Source organism: Opisthorchis viverrini, assembly GCF_000715545.1.
Source record: "Opisthorchis viverrini unplaced genomic scaffold opera_v5_379, whole genome shotgun sequence".
Taxonomy (NCBI): Eukaryota; Metazoa; Platyhelminthes; class Trematoda; order Opisthorchiida; family Opisthorchiidae; genus Opisthorchis; species Opisthorchis viverrini.
In genome coordinates, this window is record NW_008752040.1 from 81760 (window position 1) to 98467 (window position 16708).

Here is a 16708-nt window from a genome sequence, read left to right on the forward strand (position 1 = left end):
ATCATCATCATCATCATCATCATCATCATCATCATCATCATCATCATCATCATCATCATCATCATCATCATCATTATCACCTTCTGAGATAACAACACAGGTGTTGATACTGATGATCCATTCCCGTACAGCCACAAAATGTGTTTGATTATACCTGAGGCCTTAAACTGAAAACAAAAGGAAAAAAGGAGTGGCGCAGGCAGGTAATTGGGGCCGACCTTTCGCAAGTATTCTGAAGTGTCTACAATTCAATAGTCAAAACAGACAGTCCGGATAGAAGCTGACAACATGCACGCCATTGACTTCCATTAGCTGCTATTTCTTTCAATGACCCTAGCCAAGCTCAAAAGCCGACCTCGCTAACAACACCCAAACTCTTTGTAACCTCTGGAAAATTTCTGACGGAACCAATCGTTTTCTAATGAGACACTGTTCCATTTATATCACTGTTTGTAAAGCCATATCGGAAAACATGGGTAGCATTGCTCCTTCGTTACACATTCACATATTGAGGTCACGAAGGGCGTATCTCAATCAAAAACACCCTTTTTATTTCTTTTATCACGCCGGAGATGATAACCAAGCAAAGTACAAGTTCGGATTCATTAAGTAACATAAAGGCCGACCGTACTTTCATTCCATCTTTTCATAGAACAAACTGTGCACCTAAGTTCCTAAATAATCTGTGTACCTTTTGCAAAAAAGACCGAATCCTTTACTTACCTGAACTTGCTTATTTGACATTTCGTCTTCCAGCTCCTTGCGCTGTTTCAGTTTCTTCCTGAGAACCATAATACCGTTCTCTAGGTCACGTTTTTCTTGTCCCAGCCACCGCAATTGTTCATCCAACCGATTAAGCTCCAAATCCCCTTTTGCTAGGGCATCTTCTTGCAGACGAATCTTCTCCTTTCGAACATACATGATGAAACGGGTAAGTTGCATATGTTTGACATCACTTCTAATGGGCTACAAAAGTGCTCTTTCAACCAAAGTTATAACCAACACCGGACATTTTCCCTCTGTTTGGTTCACTCCTACGTGTTTTGTAGTGCTTAACACGGGAATATACAATATCAATGGAGAGCCAAGCGAAGCCAGGGTGCAAATGAATAATTTATACCAAGTGTCACGTTTTTTTATCATGAAGAAGAAAGCCACTTGAAAATTTAGCCGTGTGTGGCAATATGCTCCACACTTTGTTGATTGTGACTTCCACAGTTAAGAGGCGTCCTCGCTTAGGGCTTAGTCCCATATGACGAGTCCTTGTGTTGGGAGGATTGCTGAAAATAACCTGAATTGTGTCTAGTCCTGATGATGTCACATCTCTCAACATTATTCTACGTAAAGACGGATGGCAACAGCTGCCAGCTCATTCTCAAGAATGCTTAAAACATGCGTGTGCAGGGTGGTTTCTACCATCTGTTTGAAGCTCAGAACCCAGCATCTTTAGAGAGGGATATTTGGGCCATCGCACTGGTTACAATCTACTGGAATGTTGGGATGGAAATTGGCCCGGCCTACATGTAAATCAATCGTTCGTGCGAATGGCACCTGTCTTTTGGTATGAGGTTTGTTTAAAGACCAGATTATTGGCTTATCTCACCGTGAATATGTGTGCTTTTCGGAAAGCCATCTCTGACTGGAGGATGACTGGATATTTTGATGAATCGACTTGGTCGATGGACCAACAGAACATAATGGGTCGATAGGTGATGAATTCTCTCTGACATAAGGAATTACTACCGGTCATAAACAGTATACTCGTTGCACGCCATGGCGCAGCGGACGTAAAAAAGCTTTGACGCTATAAGCCGATCAAGGGAGATAGTTCTGGTTTTAATCAGCTGGGACTACTGATGCTTTGGCAACCGAATATGTTTTTCAACAACGGAAATTGTCATTTTCGCCATACGTTCTGGCTTGCGATCTCGACATAAATCAACCACTGTGCTTGGAATAAAGGTGGATCTCATTCTTGACAGCCTAAACTCGGAGTAGTTCTCTAGTGCAGGTACCTCTTGCTTGTGATCAGCACTCAGTGCATGGCTGATTGGGTAGCAATTAGTAGATGTTCACCTGGTTTACCATTGGTCTTAGAAATATCAAGCGCTATAAGCACCTTTTTAACCCTTTATTCCGGAGTACACCTGCATTGAAGTGCTCAGATCCCGTTTTGGGAAAACTAGCGATAGAGATATTTGAGTGCTTTTTTCACAGTTGACCTCAGGGTGTCTTGTTGCTGCAGGTCGTAAGTCCTCTTACCACAGCTTTCAAACTAAGGATAAAATCTGAATGCTAATCCATGGCAAGTAATACCATGAAAATAACAACATGACAATGCGCGATTCGTTTTAACAACGTCCGGCAGCTTTTTTGACTTCCATCTTGTTCATTTGCTTACTATACCTGCCGTGATCAAGCCAAATTACCCAAGAGGTGATTAAAAAACCTATTATGAACTGCACGGCTAAGGGTAAATGAATAAGCCAAACGACTTACGTATGAAGTGAGAAAATCCGCCAGTCAGTGTGAAAAAACTGGTGTCTTTCTGCCTGTTATAAATACCATAGACTTTTCCAAGCTTACGAGGAGGTAGCCAACTGAGTGCACGAACCCGTGTACTAGTGTACTGACATATTTATTAAGTGAATTGGTCAGGCAGTCAAGAAAAGCCATTTGTTATCTAGTCCATGTGATCAAGTTTGTTTACATCAGTAATTTGGGAACGACAGAAGTGATATTTTTTGTAACACATTACCACATTGCGTAATATGACATCTTCTGATACTGTGTTCTTACTGTCCTGATATGCAGGTCAGTGGTCGGTACGACAGAGACACTTACTGAGTAACATTTCAAGAGCTTGAGTGCGCCACACGTATTATTCAGACTCTATACTGCCGGTGGCTATTTCCATAGGAACGCGTTGCGTCGTTAACCAGACGAAAGTAGAGGTCAAATCGACACGACTGTGGCCGCAATTATTGAGAATTAATCACCACCAAAGTGCAAAAGCAGTCAGACCATTTTCTATGAGACAGATGCTAATTTCTCTCCGGGATTGCCATCAACTCACTTGCAAAACACAAACTTCCTCATTCCTTTCAACCAATTGGTTTACTCGGTCATTCCGCACTTTTATTGCACGGCCAATCATATTCTGTATCTTTGCTCTATGATCTTTTGTCTTGTGTATTGTTAGGTTTTCATGTTCAATGGACAACTGAAGCTGGTCCCGTTTGGTTTCGTGATCTCGCATTACGCATACCTGTCGAACGGAAAAGGAGAAAACTTAGTAGTCACGGAAACGGAATATTATATAGCAATTTCCAGAGCACCATAGACATTACTATACTCGTATAATGATCAGACAGAGCTGTGTACATGTACGCCTTGGGAAAGCAAGCATTGGGGGAACTAGGTTGCAAGTTCATTAAGTGCTGAGGTAAGTCTACGCTATAAAGAGATTTCTGGGACTCATTTGGGTAACAGAACCTATATTCCACAAGAAAGCTGGAAGTTTAGGTGCTGACACCCTTTGGAACGATACTTGAGGAACAGATAGCACTTAAAAACTCGCAGTAGTTGGCTGACTCAATGGATTCTGTGCAGCCTGATGATGAAAACCTGTTAGGTGTGTTCGTATCAGTCGGTGCGTCGTTGTCGACTAAACCGTAAAAATCAACAGAAACAACTTCAAATCTGCAAGTCAGACAAATTTGGCGCGGTCTTAGGATGGTCACGACGTCCGCGTTGGAATCCAGTTTACTAATGACCCTGTGAATATGTGACACCACCAGTCGTGTGCCTCATACATCCTAAACTTGGTTGGGTGTTAGGAACATCCTTCATTAGGTGGGTTCGGATCTGGGCCAGCAGCAAAGGAAATAACATCCAGATCATCGATAATGGTCATTTTCATTTTGGAAAGAGGTAAAATCACTTCGTGCGAATGCCTAATGATTGGCTGCTCGTCCGGTGCTGACATGCACACCAAAGCCTGTATTTACAAAGAAATACGCGGACGTTTCAAAAGGCGAATCATAGGTAACGTCAAGTGTCTCAATAGCGAATTCAGTCAGGACATTTTGGAGAATCACGGTCACACTAGAGATCCCCGTAAAACTTTGATTAAGTGTTGCAGTTTGCACTTACACTGTAGCCAGAAACTGGTCAACGTGACAATTACTCGCACACGCACACTGGTTCTTTCAAGCAATCGTTTATGTTCTGTCTGGATTCAGAAATGCGATCCTGCTTGCTGTACGTGTTCACTTGCTGTCCCGACACCTCGGGCGGTAAAACGGGGGAATCGTTACTGTGCATACCTCCGGTATTTGCAGATCGATTGTTCTTGTTCGTGGTTCGCTGGAAAGCTCACTGGTGTGGCCAGTCTTTGCGCCCATTCATTGCTGAGCTTCTTTGGGTCACAACAAGCCATTTAGCGCTTTGCTGTTATTTTTTGCGCCATAAGTTATTGTTGCATGTTGCTCTCTGGTCTGTTTGGTCACTGTTCTCATAGCTGTTAACCTCATCTTGAGGCATGCAACTCCTTAACAATCGCACATCAAGGATTTAACACTCAGAACCAGAATTCAGATGTCTTCTGGGTCCTAGGATGGTTGGTTTACTCGCTCACAGAAGTGGTGATGTAAGTGGCTAGTAACACTCTCGCAGCTTCAACTTATGGCCATCAAATCGCAAGCACTGTTGATTAACCAACGCAGCGCATTGGCCGGTTGAACCAATAATTTACCTTGTGTATGCGCACAGAAGAATTTACTAAAACATGGCATAAGTGATGACCTATTTGAAGAATAGGATGAAGCAGCACACTTGGTTCAATTTCTTGACGTCTTAACTATCATAATTGTTTTTGCTGTTAAAAATGAATGTGTTTTCCTTGATAGCTGATTTATACTAAAAATCCACTAGGTTCTAATGATCTCATTTGTGTGAGCTAACGACTTCAGTCAGGTTACTTTTCCGCCTTACTTATATTCCGGCGTTTGGGCCTCATAGGTTCAATATCTATGAATCCCTGAGTGCTGAATATCTACAAATATTCGCTTTAGATGTACTTTAACATTCTAGCTGGCCCTCACAAAAGGCACTGATAAAAAGGGAACCTCTGCATGCAATTCAGAAACACGGAGATCCATTTTATTGCCTCCCTTAGAAGGAAACACTTGTATCCAAAATGAATTCTCGGATACATCGAAAGTGTTTGCTTCGGAGAAGTATTCCGCAACGATACATTTCTGGTAGGTCACTAAAATGTTTTTGGCTAGCTTGCACATATTTCATAATATTACACTGGCCTGCAAATATGCAGTCATCTTTCGAACAACGGCAACAGTTTCAAAACTAAACTTTTCGTTGCAACGATAGGTTGTTAGAACAAGAACAACTGTATTCCGCTTCCTCATAAGGGAAGTCCCCCCAGAGTCTTTGCGTAAACTTTGCGGAACATCTGTTCGCTGCGGGAAAGTTTGTGGTAACGGATTTTGTCGTTACGATGCTCAGATTTATTCAAAGGGTTCAAATTGAGTCAGTCGTATGTGGTTAATGTTGCCATCAAAACCTATCTGGTTGTATTCATTTTCACATCGGTGGATCAAAGTATCAACAGAAAATTCCCAATTTTTTTCACTGAATTGGTCCGAAGCTTTTTCTATAGCTGCTACTTTTGGTACCGGAAATTCTCTAACTAACACGCATTCTTTTCACAAAAAACTCCCACAGGTGATCAGCTTCAATCTAAACAAATATAGAGTTGCACAATGGTAATAAGTGATCAAGCATGTTAAAACGTGCATCAAATAACAGTTATTTTCTCAAATAATACTTCAGCACTAAGAAGGTCCAGCTAGCAATAGATTAAAAAATATTTCATATCAGGTGAAAAATCTGTGGATCCTAATTCGTCATACAGATTGGTCAATCTCGATTGGTCTCAAACGCCATAACATGGTGAAAACATCCATAGGCCAAGAAATGAAATGGAGTGTTAAATCTATAGCAATAAGGAACACAGCTTACGCTGGAGGTTTATGACTGCAAACATTTAAATGTCTCATGTATTTCCAGAAATGTTCAGTACACGCTGCGGTGATGATCACTCACTAATGAACTAAATCGTACGCTTTGTTAGTACAAAAAGTGACACTGTTTGTTTGTCTTACCTGTTTGGACAATTCTTGTCGAATCTGATCCCTTTCATGCAGAGCCTCTTTGATTTTGATTCGTTGCTGGCCGATCAACTCCACCGTCCGTCTTGATGTGTTCTGTAGTACCTTCAAGTCATTTGTGCGCATTCCGAGTTTTTCTTGCATCTCTTGCATTTTTTGTTGAGCCAACTGAATCAGATTCATGCAGTTGTTGCGCTCTTCTCTTATCGCATTATAGAGATTGGAGAAATCCGTTAGTTGTTTCTGATCAAATAAGAGAATGAACAAGTGGGCTCATAACAAAAACATATAGAGTGTTCCGACAAACAAAAATAGAAAACATTCATAAAAAAACCACCAATAATAAAGAAGGTATATAAGTCCCTACTAACATATTAGATCAGGATGCAATTATTTCCGCCATTGGATATATAAGCGACCTGATAATAACGTTTATCTGTCCGAAAGCATGTATAGTGTGAGTGAGTACCACTGGCGGGAGCACGTGTCTGAGCCCTTCCGACTGTAAAGATAACCAAGTTCCATAAATATTCTGAGGTATGGGTAACAAAATATTTAAAAAAAGTCATGAGGAGCGATTTCCGGATGCAAAACCCTGTCAGGTGCACTTTAGAGCTGTGAACTATCCAAAAACTCAGAAAGTTAGCCTCGGATGTATGGGAGAAATTTCCTCCTAGCACGGGCTTCACATTCAGAAGTGGATTCAATGTATATGTTGCAGATAACTGAACTCGTCAGTGTGGTTTCTCGGAAAGAAACCCTGTAATTGACGCGATCAAGGGAGTGGACGCTAAGACAGCGGTCAGTATCGATAGTATCATTAACTTTATCTTGATCATTCCTATAATCATTCTGAAAACTACTCTTGTCGTTACTGTCATCCTTATTAGCGTCTTATGCTGTAATCCAACTGAGAGTCTCTGTGTCTCTTGTCCTTGCTAAACAAACCGGACCACTTTGGGGATTCCGCTTACGCGCTCTTGTTGAGGCAAGACGTACATTTTCTATGCAAAGGATATAAACATGAATACAGCATTGCAGTCAATTCAGGTTCCACATTATTCAAGGAGCCTTTATAGGACTATCTAATTATCAATCGTTCACTTCACAATATGATGTAATGTATTCATGTGGGTAATATGGGTAGCACTGCATTTACTTCTTGCTGGGACAGAAGAGGGTATAATACTCCATCAGGTAGTTCTCTCATAGTTGGTAGCATAGGATTTAATCTTTCAAATCAATCGCATGAGGGCTTGGCACGTCTTCGGGATTTGTCAAGTAAGCACACAGGCTTCTGCGAACTGATGATTTGAGTAACTGTCTCAAGCTGCTAACCCAGTACTACATGTCCGTCCGCCGGTTTTTATAACCTGTTCCATTTTTCCCAGTTAACGTAACCTGCACCAAACTGCAATGGTTTCAGGTGGTTTAGCTTCGTTTCTCAAGAATGAGGTGAATAAGAGTGTGAGAGTCAAGCGTTGACGGCGAAGGTTAAAACGGTTATTCGACATTCGATTGTTTTGTTTGTCCGATGTAGTAGGTACTGGGAGAGCTACACAGGGATGTCGGAAGCTTTGATGCAGCACATTCGCTGGCTGCAAGAAATGGAAGGCTCTCTTTAAACTATTTTTTTGCGAGTGCTTTCATGAGTTTGGAAGCGGGAAGAATGTGTCTGCCTGATTCTCTGCGCAGTAGTATCAGCCACAGGGAGCTATTATTTTGGACCACTTATTCGATCAAATCGGCCGTTTTTTCGTAAATTACAGTTGCAAGAACCGTTATGACCAGGTTCGTGAAGCAGGGACAAAAACGTTTTCTGGTATGAAACTACCTGCCACAGATACAAGCAATCAAAGTGGTTACGGCTATCAGACCTATGATCCATATGGAATGCCACACAATTTTTTTCTAGGGATGCCGCACTATGCGATTTTTGTAGGATGCATGCCAGTCATCTCTGTGGTCACCTCATAAAAATTTCAAATAATCAGTCAGTTGTATTGACCGCGTACTTTTCGTACAGTGGTTGTAGCTGCCACAGTTTCGTTCAACGATGATTCGGGAAGGTTGGGTAGGTAGCTGCGCATTGGAGGCGGGAGCTGATACATTAGCGCGTAAATACGGCACTGTCAGTGGACTAATCGCGACCAAAGGTCATCCCCTGTTAGCAGCACGTATATTAACACACGCACAACACTACCCAACGCACAACCACCAACCCACCGCTACGCACTACTACGCTCCACAATAACGCACTGATGATGTCACCTCGATTGGTGATGAAACGTTTGCAATCAAATTGCCCAGCTCAGCGAACAAGCCAACGACCACCAACCGTCAGTGAACTTTTAAGTAAGGGGATTGGGAAGGGAGCTATGCACTGAAGGCAATAGCTTGGATTATTGAGCTCCACTGAGGGAGTGCCTAAGCCTAGTTCGACAATGTCTTTAACCATTGATATGGCCCGCCATGAGGTCCCCATCCGGAAGACGGCAATGACCAGCGCAGCTGAGTCTACTGGTAATGGCTTTAATACTGTTCTGGGTAGTTTTCAACTAATTCCTTTCGGTGAATGATTGTCATGTGGCTCAGGGGAAGTACGAAGGCTGAAGCATTGCCGGATACTTGAGCATGCCTTGTGTATCAGGATCATCATTCCGAGGTATTCTTTCATTCACTCCGATTTCAGTGAGTGGTTTCCTGAAGCAATTTACTGCTTACTTCTGCATCCACGTCTCTTCACTAAAGTGTTATCAGAAATTCAGCTCTTCAGAGAAGGCGAAGGGGAAGTTAAAAAATTACATGACTATTCTAATGTGGGTTAGCTTTCTAATTTTAAGGCATATACCAGATAGGGCCAAACAATCCGCACGGTAATTATACTACCAAGTAACGGTAGGCACAACAAGAACACATACCTGCGTATTACGCAGTGACTTCTCATATTCCATAATTTGCAGTTCCTTTGATTTGATTTCATCTCGAATGCGTGCATAACGTACAGTCGCCGTCTGAAGTTCTCGTGACTTTATCTCTCTCTCTTCAGCTTTGGCTGTGGCCAACCGTGACAGTTCAACCGTTTCTGTGACCAAATCGGCCAGCTGCTGTTTAAGTTTGCTCTCTGTTTTTAGTAGCCTCTCAAGATTGTTCTTTTCCGATTCAGACAGGTTACACTTTAACAGAGAAAGAGAGAGTCCAAAAGTTTCAGGTGGGTGATGAAATTAAATCGCGAGTGCCTGTCGGCACAAGACAACATTCGTAATACCGATAGCACAGATAGTATGCAACCTCTTCTAATGGACAAGACGAACGCAAGAGAATAGATTAGGAGGATGTACTTATGCTTGTTAGTGGCGACCAAGGTGCGTAAACGTACTCGTATCGTAGTGAATTCAAAATCAAGTGAACTTTGGAAATCGCATCAAGAAGACAAGAAAGTAGCCTAACTGTTATTTCTTTAAGTGAGTGAATTAAGGGTGTTTGTTTTGGGTGACTGTCAACTTACTAGAAGTAACCAAATGAAAAGTACATTGTGTTGTTTCGCTAAAATACCGCTGAATTTTTTAGATGGATTTGGATGAGTTTGAAGCACGTATACCATGGATAGTTGTAGAAGAATGCGGAATGTCATTCCGAAGTTTAAATTAGGCTACGGTTAGCTTATTGAAACCACGTGGTAATTAAAGATTCCAACAGGACTCAAGTGAAAGCTCGCCATTGTTTGGGCTAAGTGATTCTCAGTTCATAGAGGACAGATAGTCTTTGGCTCTCCGTGTTCTATGAGTTCTGAGCTATGGTCCTCAATTTGTTACCAGGTACCGATCGGGCAAGATTTGACTCCTTCCGCACTAACGGAAAGGAGGGCCTTCTCTGGAATTTGACTGTTACACTCCTCGTGAGTTGGCAAATGTGAATTAACCTACTCGTCCTATGTAATTCGAGCCTGTCTAGTATGTGACGTGCTAGTAGTTATAAGTACTAAGTCTCTGGGCGCTGGTTTTTCCACAGTTTTTGGACGAAATTCAAATCTTCTCTACTTAGCTTGTATTCAAGCGTTTAGGAATCCACCTTTTGGCAATTTTGCCTGTATGTATGCTAAGTCTTCCCGTAGCCACTCGCGCCCCTAGCTGTTGCAATTATGAATTCCTTCCAGTTGGAATTTCTGGATAGAAATTTTCTCATTTAATGATCCTTACTACAAGAAAAGTAGAGAGGCGGATCTACACACAGCACACGGCTGCTGTAGACAGCTCCGTATGCATATATGTACTTAGGGGAAATTTTTCTTCTTTTGTTTTTCTGCGAAAATCGATGGCATGAAGTTGAGCGTCCGTACAACGGTCTTGGCAGAAAAAATGTTTTTTTCTGGTGTGATTTAAATGGTGTGTCCACGTGACAAAATTTCTCCGGGATATGAGAATCGCGTAGAAGCTTTTCGTGAACAGGATATTCAAACGTGACACCTAATCCTGGAGGGGAAACATCAAATGAAAGGTTATTTTACTTTAATTGCTCTGCTAAATGTAACTTGAACCTGTATTACAATATTGCGTGAGGATCACAAGAGTTCATTTAGATTATCGGACGTCTAGGTTGATTGTTCGATAGCATGTATACTAATGTTACTAGACATAAGTGATCACAAATAAACTTCCTAAGGTGTTGAGAACTCACTTGCCCAATCAACTCATTTTGTTTGTCTATCACTTGTTTGAGCAACAGCGCACGGCGCTTCATCAACTCCTTATCGGATCCCATCTGCCTCATCTGTTCACAGGCGTTCTTCTTCTCCGTGCAGAGGGCCTTCTGGAACTTGATAGCATCACGAAGTCCTCGAAGGCCAATTTCCGATTTTCTGACTCCGCGAACTGCATTGTCGCGTTCTCGTGTGATGGACTTTAGCTGCTCACCCAGGCGCATCCTCTCGCTCCTCAAGTGCTTCATATTCAATTCCATTTCAGTTCTTCAATGAATGTAACAGGAAACAGTTGAAGTTGTTCCGGTCATAGCAGCCTGTCACAATGTTCATCTCACCAGTATTGTTACAAGCAGGAACATTTTTACAAGCCTGCGATACCTTGTTCTCTTGCAATCGTTACAGCGTTCTTACTTACACTAAAGAATAGTCCTTAGAGTTGCAGCATCTGCCACACAGTGAGTGATATTAGGACAGCTTAGAGGTCCTGACAACTATTGGACAAGCGACACATATACGTAATTATTCTTCCATTTTTCGTGGACATAAAAGATATCAGGTGATAGACAAATGGCGTAAATTCACTCGAAAAAGGGCCCCAAGAAACAGTAGATGCGCACAAATCCAGCCTTGAGGTTTTGGAAGTTGTGGACAAAGTTGCACAAAACTGGTGCAAATTCATAAAATTTATAGCCATCTCCAGGCAACCTGGTCCATCTCGGACTAGTCTGCACACAAACCATATGAAACTAATAAAGAACATCACTTTGCCACAAATACTATTGTGGGGTATTATTACACAGAATATTTCAAACGAATAAATACAAAGTATAAACATGGATATACGTGACAGGCTAGACTGAGTTTGACCCTGAATATCACTGGGCTCGAAGTTGAAAAACAGCTGAAGCATCGCAAATCATAATTTGTCGCTTTTGTTAAAACCCAACTCTGGCTTATGGACTGCTCATACCTGAGCCTGGTATATGTGATGCTTGCACATCCTCCATTTGTTTTCCATATATCGAAAGTTGACGGATTATTATGTATTTTATTTCATGCCGCTCACGGGGTCGGCGCCACAGTACCTATCACTTCCATAAATCAGTCCATCAACACGATAAGAATTCGTAACTTCTGTCTCCCCAGATGTTTGGGGCCAGACAATGACACAAACGGCAAGGTGGATAACGCATGACTTAACAGGAAGGGGAAGAAGGGATCACTAAGAGTTTGGACGTTGTTTATGCGGTCCACTTATCGGGAAAGGGGCCCATGTGAGGCACCAGTGTCAATACTAACGTTTCTGGATCAGATGATAACATCCAACTCACAGACCCATTCAGGATATGCATTCAAATGAAAGGGATTTGAACTTACTGTTAGGGAAAGAAGTGCCAGGTTGACAAAAGGTTGATAAAAGGACAGAAAATCAGTGGAGTTTATGAAAGAGGAGTCGAGATAAGGTAGTGTTAAGTGTTTCATGTTACGCAAAATCTCAGTTTTCAGTAACAGGTTTTACAAAATATCACATAATAGGCTACAGGTCAGTCTCACTTCTGTAGTGCATATTCAGCGGCCTTCTGCTGCGCCTCTTCTAGTTCAACTGTAGCTGCGTCGTAATCTGATTGCATATCGTAGATTTTTCTGTGCCTTTTGGCATACTGTCTAAAAATGTAGACGGAATGCACAAGAAAAGTTTAAGACTTTTTACTGAGAACCTACTGGATCTCTGCTCAACCATTTTGAAACGCCACCCCTATCATATAAAAAACAGAAAATCACAAACAGACATTATCGTATGGCGAAGGTCACATCTATGAAACTGCTGCCAAAATTTTACGCATTGTTTGGCTAGATTATCTGACTGGATGGAAGGTGACTTAATGTTTGATCAGCCCAGGTTTGTTATGGTGGGAATACATTGACAGCCAATCGGCCGGGGGGTTATTTGATCCAGTATTCAAACTCCCCAGAATGGTGGCTTATCTATCAAGGAAGTATCAGTGATTGGTGACTGTGAGCAGGTTTGTTTGAGCAATGCTGAAGTACGTCGGATGGTATTTGGAAGAAATAACTCACCCTCAATAGATGAACTGATCACACTGCATCGGTTGCACTGGCTAAGCCACGTGCTGCGTGTGCAAGTCGACCGACTTCCTCGAAGGGTTCTTTTCGCACAACCATGTGAAGGGTGGGAACGAGCCAGAGAAGATCAAACAATGACTTGGCAGCGAAGTACAAAAGCCATTGTCATCAAACTTAGCTGTGCTGGTCACTGCCGAGACAGGCATTGTCAGACATGGCCCAGTTGCGCCCTCAATGGCGCTCGTTCATCCAATCTATTGCCTCCAATTCATAGGTCCCTTCCTAATCTCCCGCTTGACAGTCCATTGACAATGTCATATTTACGCACCAATTTATCAGCTACCACTTCCAGTGTGCAGATATCTACCTCATCTCTCCATATTATCGGTGAACGAAATTGTGTCAGTTAAAACCACTGTACGACAAGTACAAGGTTCTTAAAGCTGAAAATGATGATGATGTCTTACACCATCCAACTAACCGGTGTTCTTCTGTTTGCTATGGTCATAATGAACATAAAATCTTTCACTAGAGAAGACCGCGCTTTCTTCAAAATGTAACAGGACATGTAGCTCATTACCAACGATCACGATTCGTAAATATACCAACCCGATATCAAAACCAATTGTGGGATAGGTGTAAACGTCTCTCATTCCAGGCAAGGTAGTAATATCTTGGGTTATTCAAAGATGCGAAAGATGCCACCAAAAGTTTGGCGAAGATAAAGTCGTTTATTTTGGGGTAGGATTTCCATAATATGCTTTAAAGTGGCTTTGTTCTACAAAAAGTCGTTCAGCTGCTTCACCCTTTCGGTGCCTAGCTGCCACGCCACTCGAATGAAATGCAAGGGTTGAGATACCGCTAGATTTTCCAAGCTTAGACGGGAGAAGTCGAGATGAAAAGGCTGGATGTGAATCACAGTTCTTCCGGTCAGTAAATTCGCGCTTTAATCACAAATCCAACTGGCCCCCAGATTTGTTACAGAAGGTTATGTACCCACTGTAGCAACTAGAAATTCTGGGCAATCACAGAAAAATGAAAATTCAAAAGGTGTACAGCCCTTTGGGACCTGCATCCAACAGAAGAGAGACACAGAGGTTGTCAGCCGTCATTAGATAGCCTTTAGAAGGATATAAAGAGGAAATTACTTCTGTTGACTTGTTGCAGTCGCTTAGCGTAACTTTCGTTTTAGTGTTTGACACGTCTCCGTTGTGGCACCTTTCCAATAATAGTAATCTTCTACCTGGTCTCTACCTAATGTTCCGTGTTAGGGCCAGTGTGGCCCAATTAACAATTGTGGAAACATACAGAAAATTCATACTGGATTGTGGCTGAATTATCACTGCAGTTTTAAAAGTGCCTTAGAAAGCTAGTGAAAACTGTAGAAATTTGGTCGACCATGTGGCAAGTAAATCACGCATACCAGCTACCTCCTCAAGACGAAGCGCCTTTGTCGACGAGGGAACTCGATATTCCACAAAAAAGTCTTCCTATGGGACTGGTTGTGGTTGCAGGTCATAGTTGTTTACTAAACCTTAACGGATTTGAGCACTAATGATTTAATTTTCGATGTTTACAGAAGAGTTTCTCAAGCGTCGTGAATGGATGTGTACTCTATGCTAGCCATGCTTAAAGTTCCCAAGGCCCAGACTACCGTATGATTTTACGGAATAATCTCACCTGCTCAGCTTGGCACTTTCCATTTCCAGCTGTACTCGGCAAGAATCCAGTGTGTCCAATTCCTCCTGCAGACGGCTATGTTCAGCGACTGAATCATCAAAAAGCTGTTTCGCCTCCCTGAAAAAAGTTAAAACCATTGTATTCTGTTTAGCCTCACCCGGCAATTGAGGTGTATCATTCGTAGTTAAGTCTAACAAGTTTTTCAAACAACTTGTCACCATTTGTGTGCAATTCGTTGTGCAATAGCATTGTCTCCGCAGTGATGAAGAAGACAATGTAAACATACTGCCACACTCGTTGGGCAAATAAAACAACTACCATTATTTTGACTGTGATACACCCCGTGCATTTCAATCCGCTATGCGCGTAATAAACCTCTGTCAGATTCCAGTACTCGTTGGTTTCGGAATGCAAGGAAAAGAATGCAGCGCGAAATGTTACAAGCAGTAACCAGCTGTTTGGTGGATAAATACATAAATAAATAACCTGAATACTTTTGCCGCAAGGTTTCTGTGCGCTTCATACCCCACAAAGCGTAAAATGCTGATACAATACCTAAGTCTCATGCCTTCAGAACAAACAGTCGACCTAATAGATAGATTTTTTTACCTTTAAGGCTGCATAACTCCCGATCAGTTGGCTGTAGATGCGATTACTTATACAACCAAGAAGTCCAAAGCAGTTTCCTCAATTTTTGACCCCTGTGGCACCAGCGCCGCGTCAGTTCGTCGCTCAAGGGCTGAGTATATTCCGCAACGTAGTAATTTATGCTACTTTATGCATAGTAAATATGGTTCCCACATGCAAAGAACCTATAAAAGCTTTTTTAAATTTGACGCTGGGTCTGCTAGAGACATTGAATTAGCTATCCTGAGGCGAGCCATATATTTTTTGGAAGAATGAACCCTCTCCGATGGGTGGATTGCTTACGGTTTATAGATTCATCATCATCAGTCAGGATGACACTCGCCGCCTCTCTGGCTGGGACTCATCTCACTCACCTCAGCAGTGGTGAGCGACAGATATGGTGATAGACATGGCTGAATCACGCAGCCAATGGCGCTGGTGCATCAAAGCTGTCCATTTTATCGTATAGCTGCTCAGTTTCTCTATATTTTAGGACGGTATACAATGGGAACTAACTGTTCATGCCACCGTCTCAGATGCATGATTATATCTCCCGCGCTGTCCCATTGTCTGATGATCAAAACTGAAAGCACTCTACCCATGGTTTGTAGCCGACAAACAGAGCTGAACTGAACTTCGATACTAATAACTCCAAGTGTCTGTCAGGTAGAGTATTTCTTACACCTATAAATAGAAGCAGAATTTGGCCCCCACAGCAAATGAGCACAAATTTTCCTAAGAAACGAATTATGCAATAGAGGAATTAGTTAATGATGAATTCACTGTTACTCAGACGAGTCATTTGAGGCTAGGTTCTTCAGGGGACATCGTTATCGATGCAATGGAATATACACTCAGGCTTGGTTAGTTGTTGAATCGTTTCACAGTATTTGTGACAAAATGGATACACACAAATTTGCACAATTGGCTTTCGTCGACTGAATTATATCGTCATGTAGTAGGAATGACAATCGAGATTTAAGAATTCACCAGCCCTCAAAATGGAGAATGAAAGGTCGTATAGATGAACTGAGTAAACTGGAGAAGGAAGATTTCTGATATTATGATAATCTGACTGCACCAGTATTATGTTTGCAGGTTTTTAACGAACACACGCTGCCATAATGCAATACTCTAGAGCTCATTTAGAATAAGAGATGGGAAGAGTCCCCACTCACTGCGTTTCGTAGGGCTATGCTTTGTTTTTCACTTTGGAGTCAGAATACCACATCTTCACATGTACACGCTTTCACGTGGACAACTGCTTTACCTAATAAGAAATTAGATTTTCCCGTCAAATAGAGACCAATGCTTGAAGTTAGAAACAGCTGTATTAATAAAAAAACATCATTTCAACCAACTCGTAGCAGTAGTTAAAAGTATGAGAATATTTCAAGCATAAAATTGTACACTTCCAGAGACA

The 16708-nt window shown here is 41.9% G+C and overlaps 1 protein-coding gene across 1 annotated transcript in view; it reads right to left on the minus strand.

Annotated features, from left to right (window-relative positions):
• The window catches only part of T265_10563 (hypothetical protein), a gene marked incomplete at both ends in the record, with an annotated part of 34140 nt that overhangs the window by 10383 nt on the left and 7049 nt on the right, over positions 1-16708 (minus strand). Inside the window, 7 exons of the mRNA XM_009176971.1 lie at positions 724-906; positions 3077-3268; positions 6186-6434; positions 9113-9367; positions 10869-11157; positions 12448-12558; positions 14659-14775. Coding sequence (XP_009175235.1) covers positions 724-906; positions 3077-3268; positions 6186-6434; positions 9113-9367; positions 10869-11157; positions 12448-12558; positions 14659-14775 — 1396 coding nt within the window. The remainder of the gene's footprint in view (positions 1-723; positions 907-3076; positions 3269-6185; positions 6435-9112; positions 9368-10868; positions 11158-12447; positions 12559-14658; positions 14776-16708) is intronic.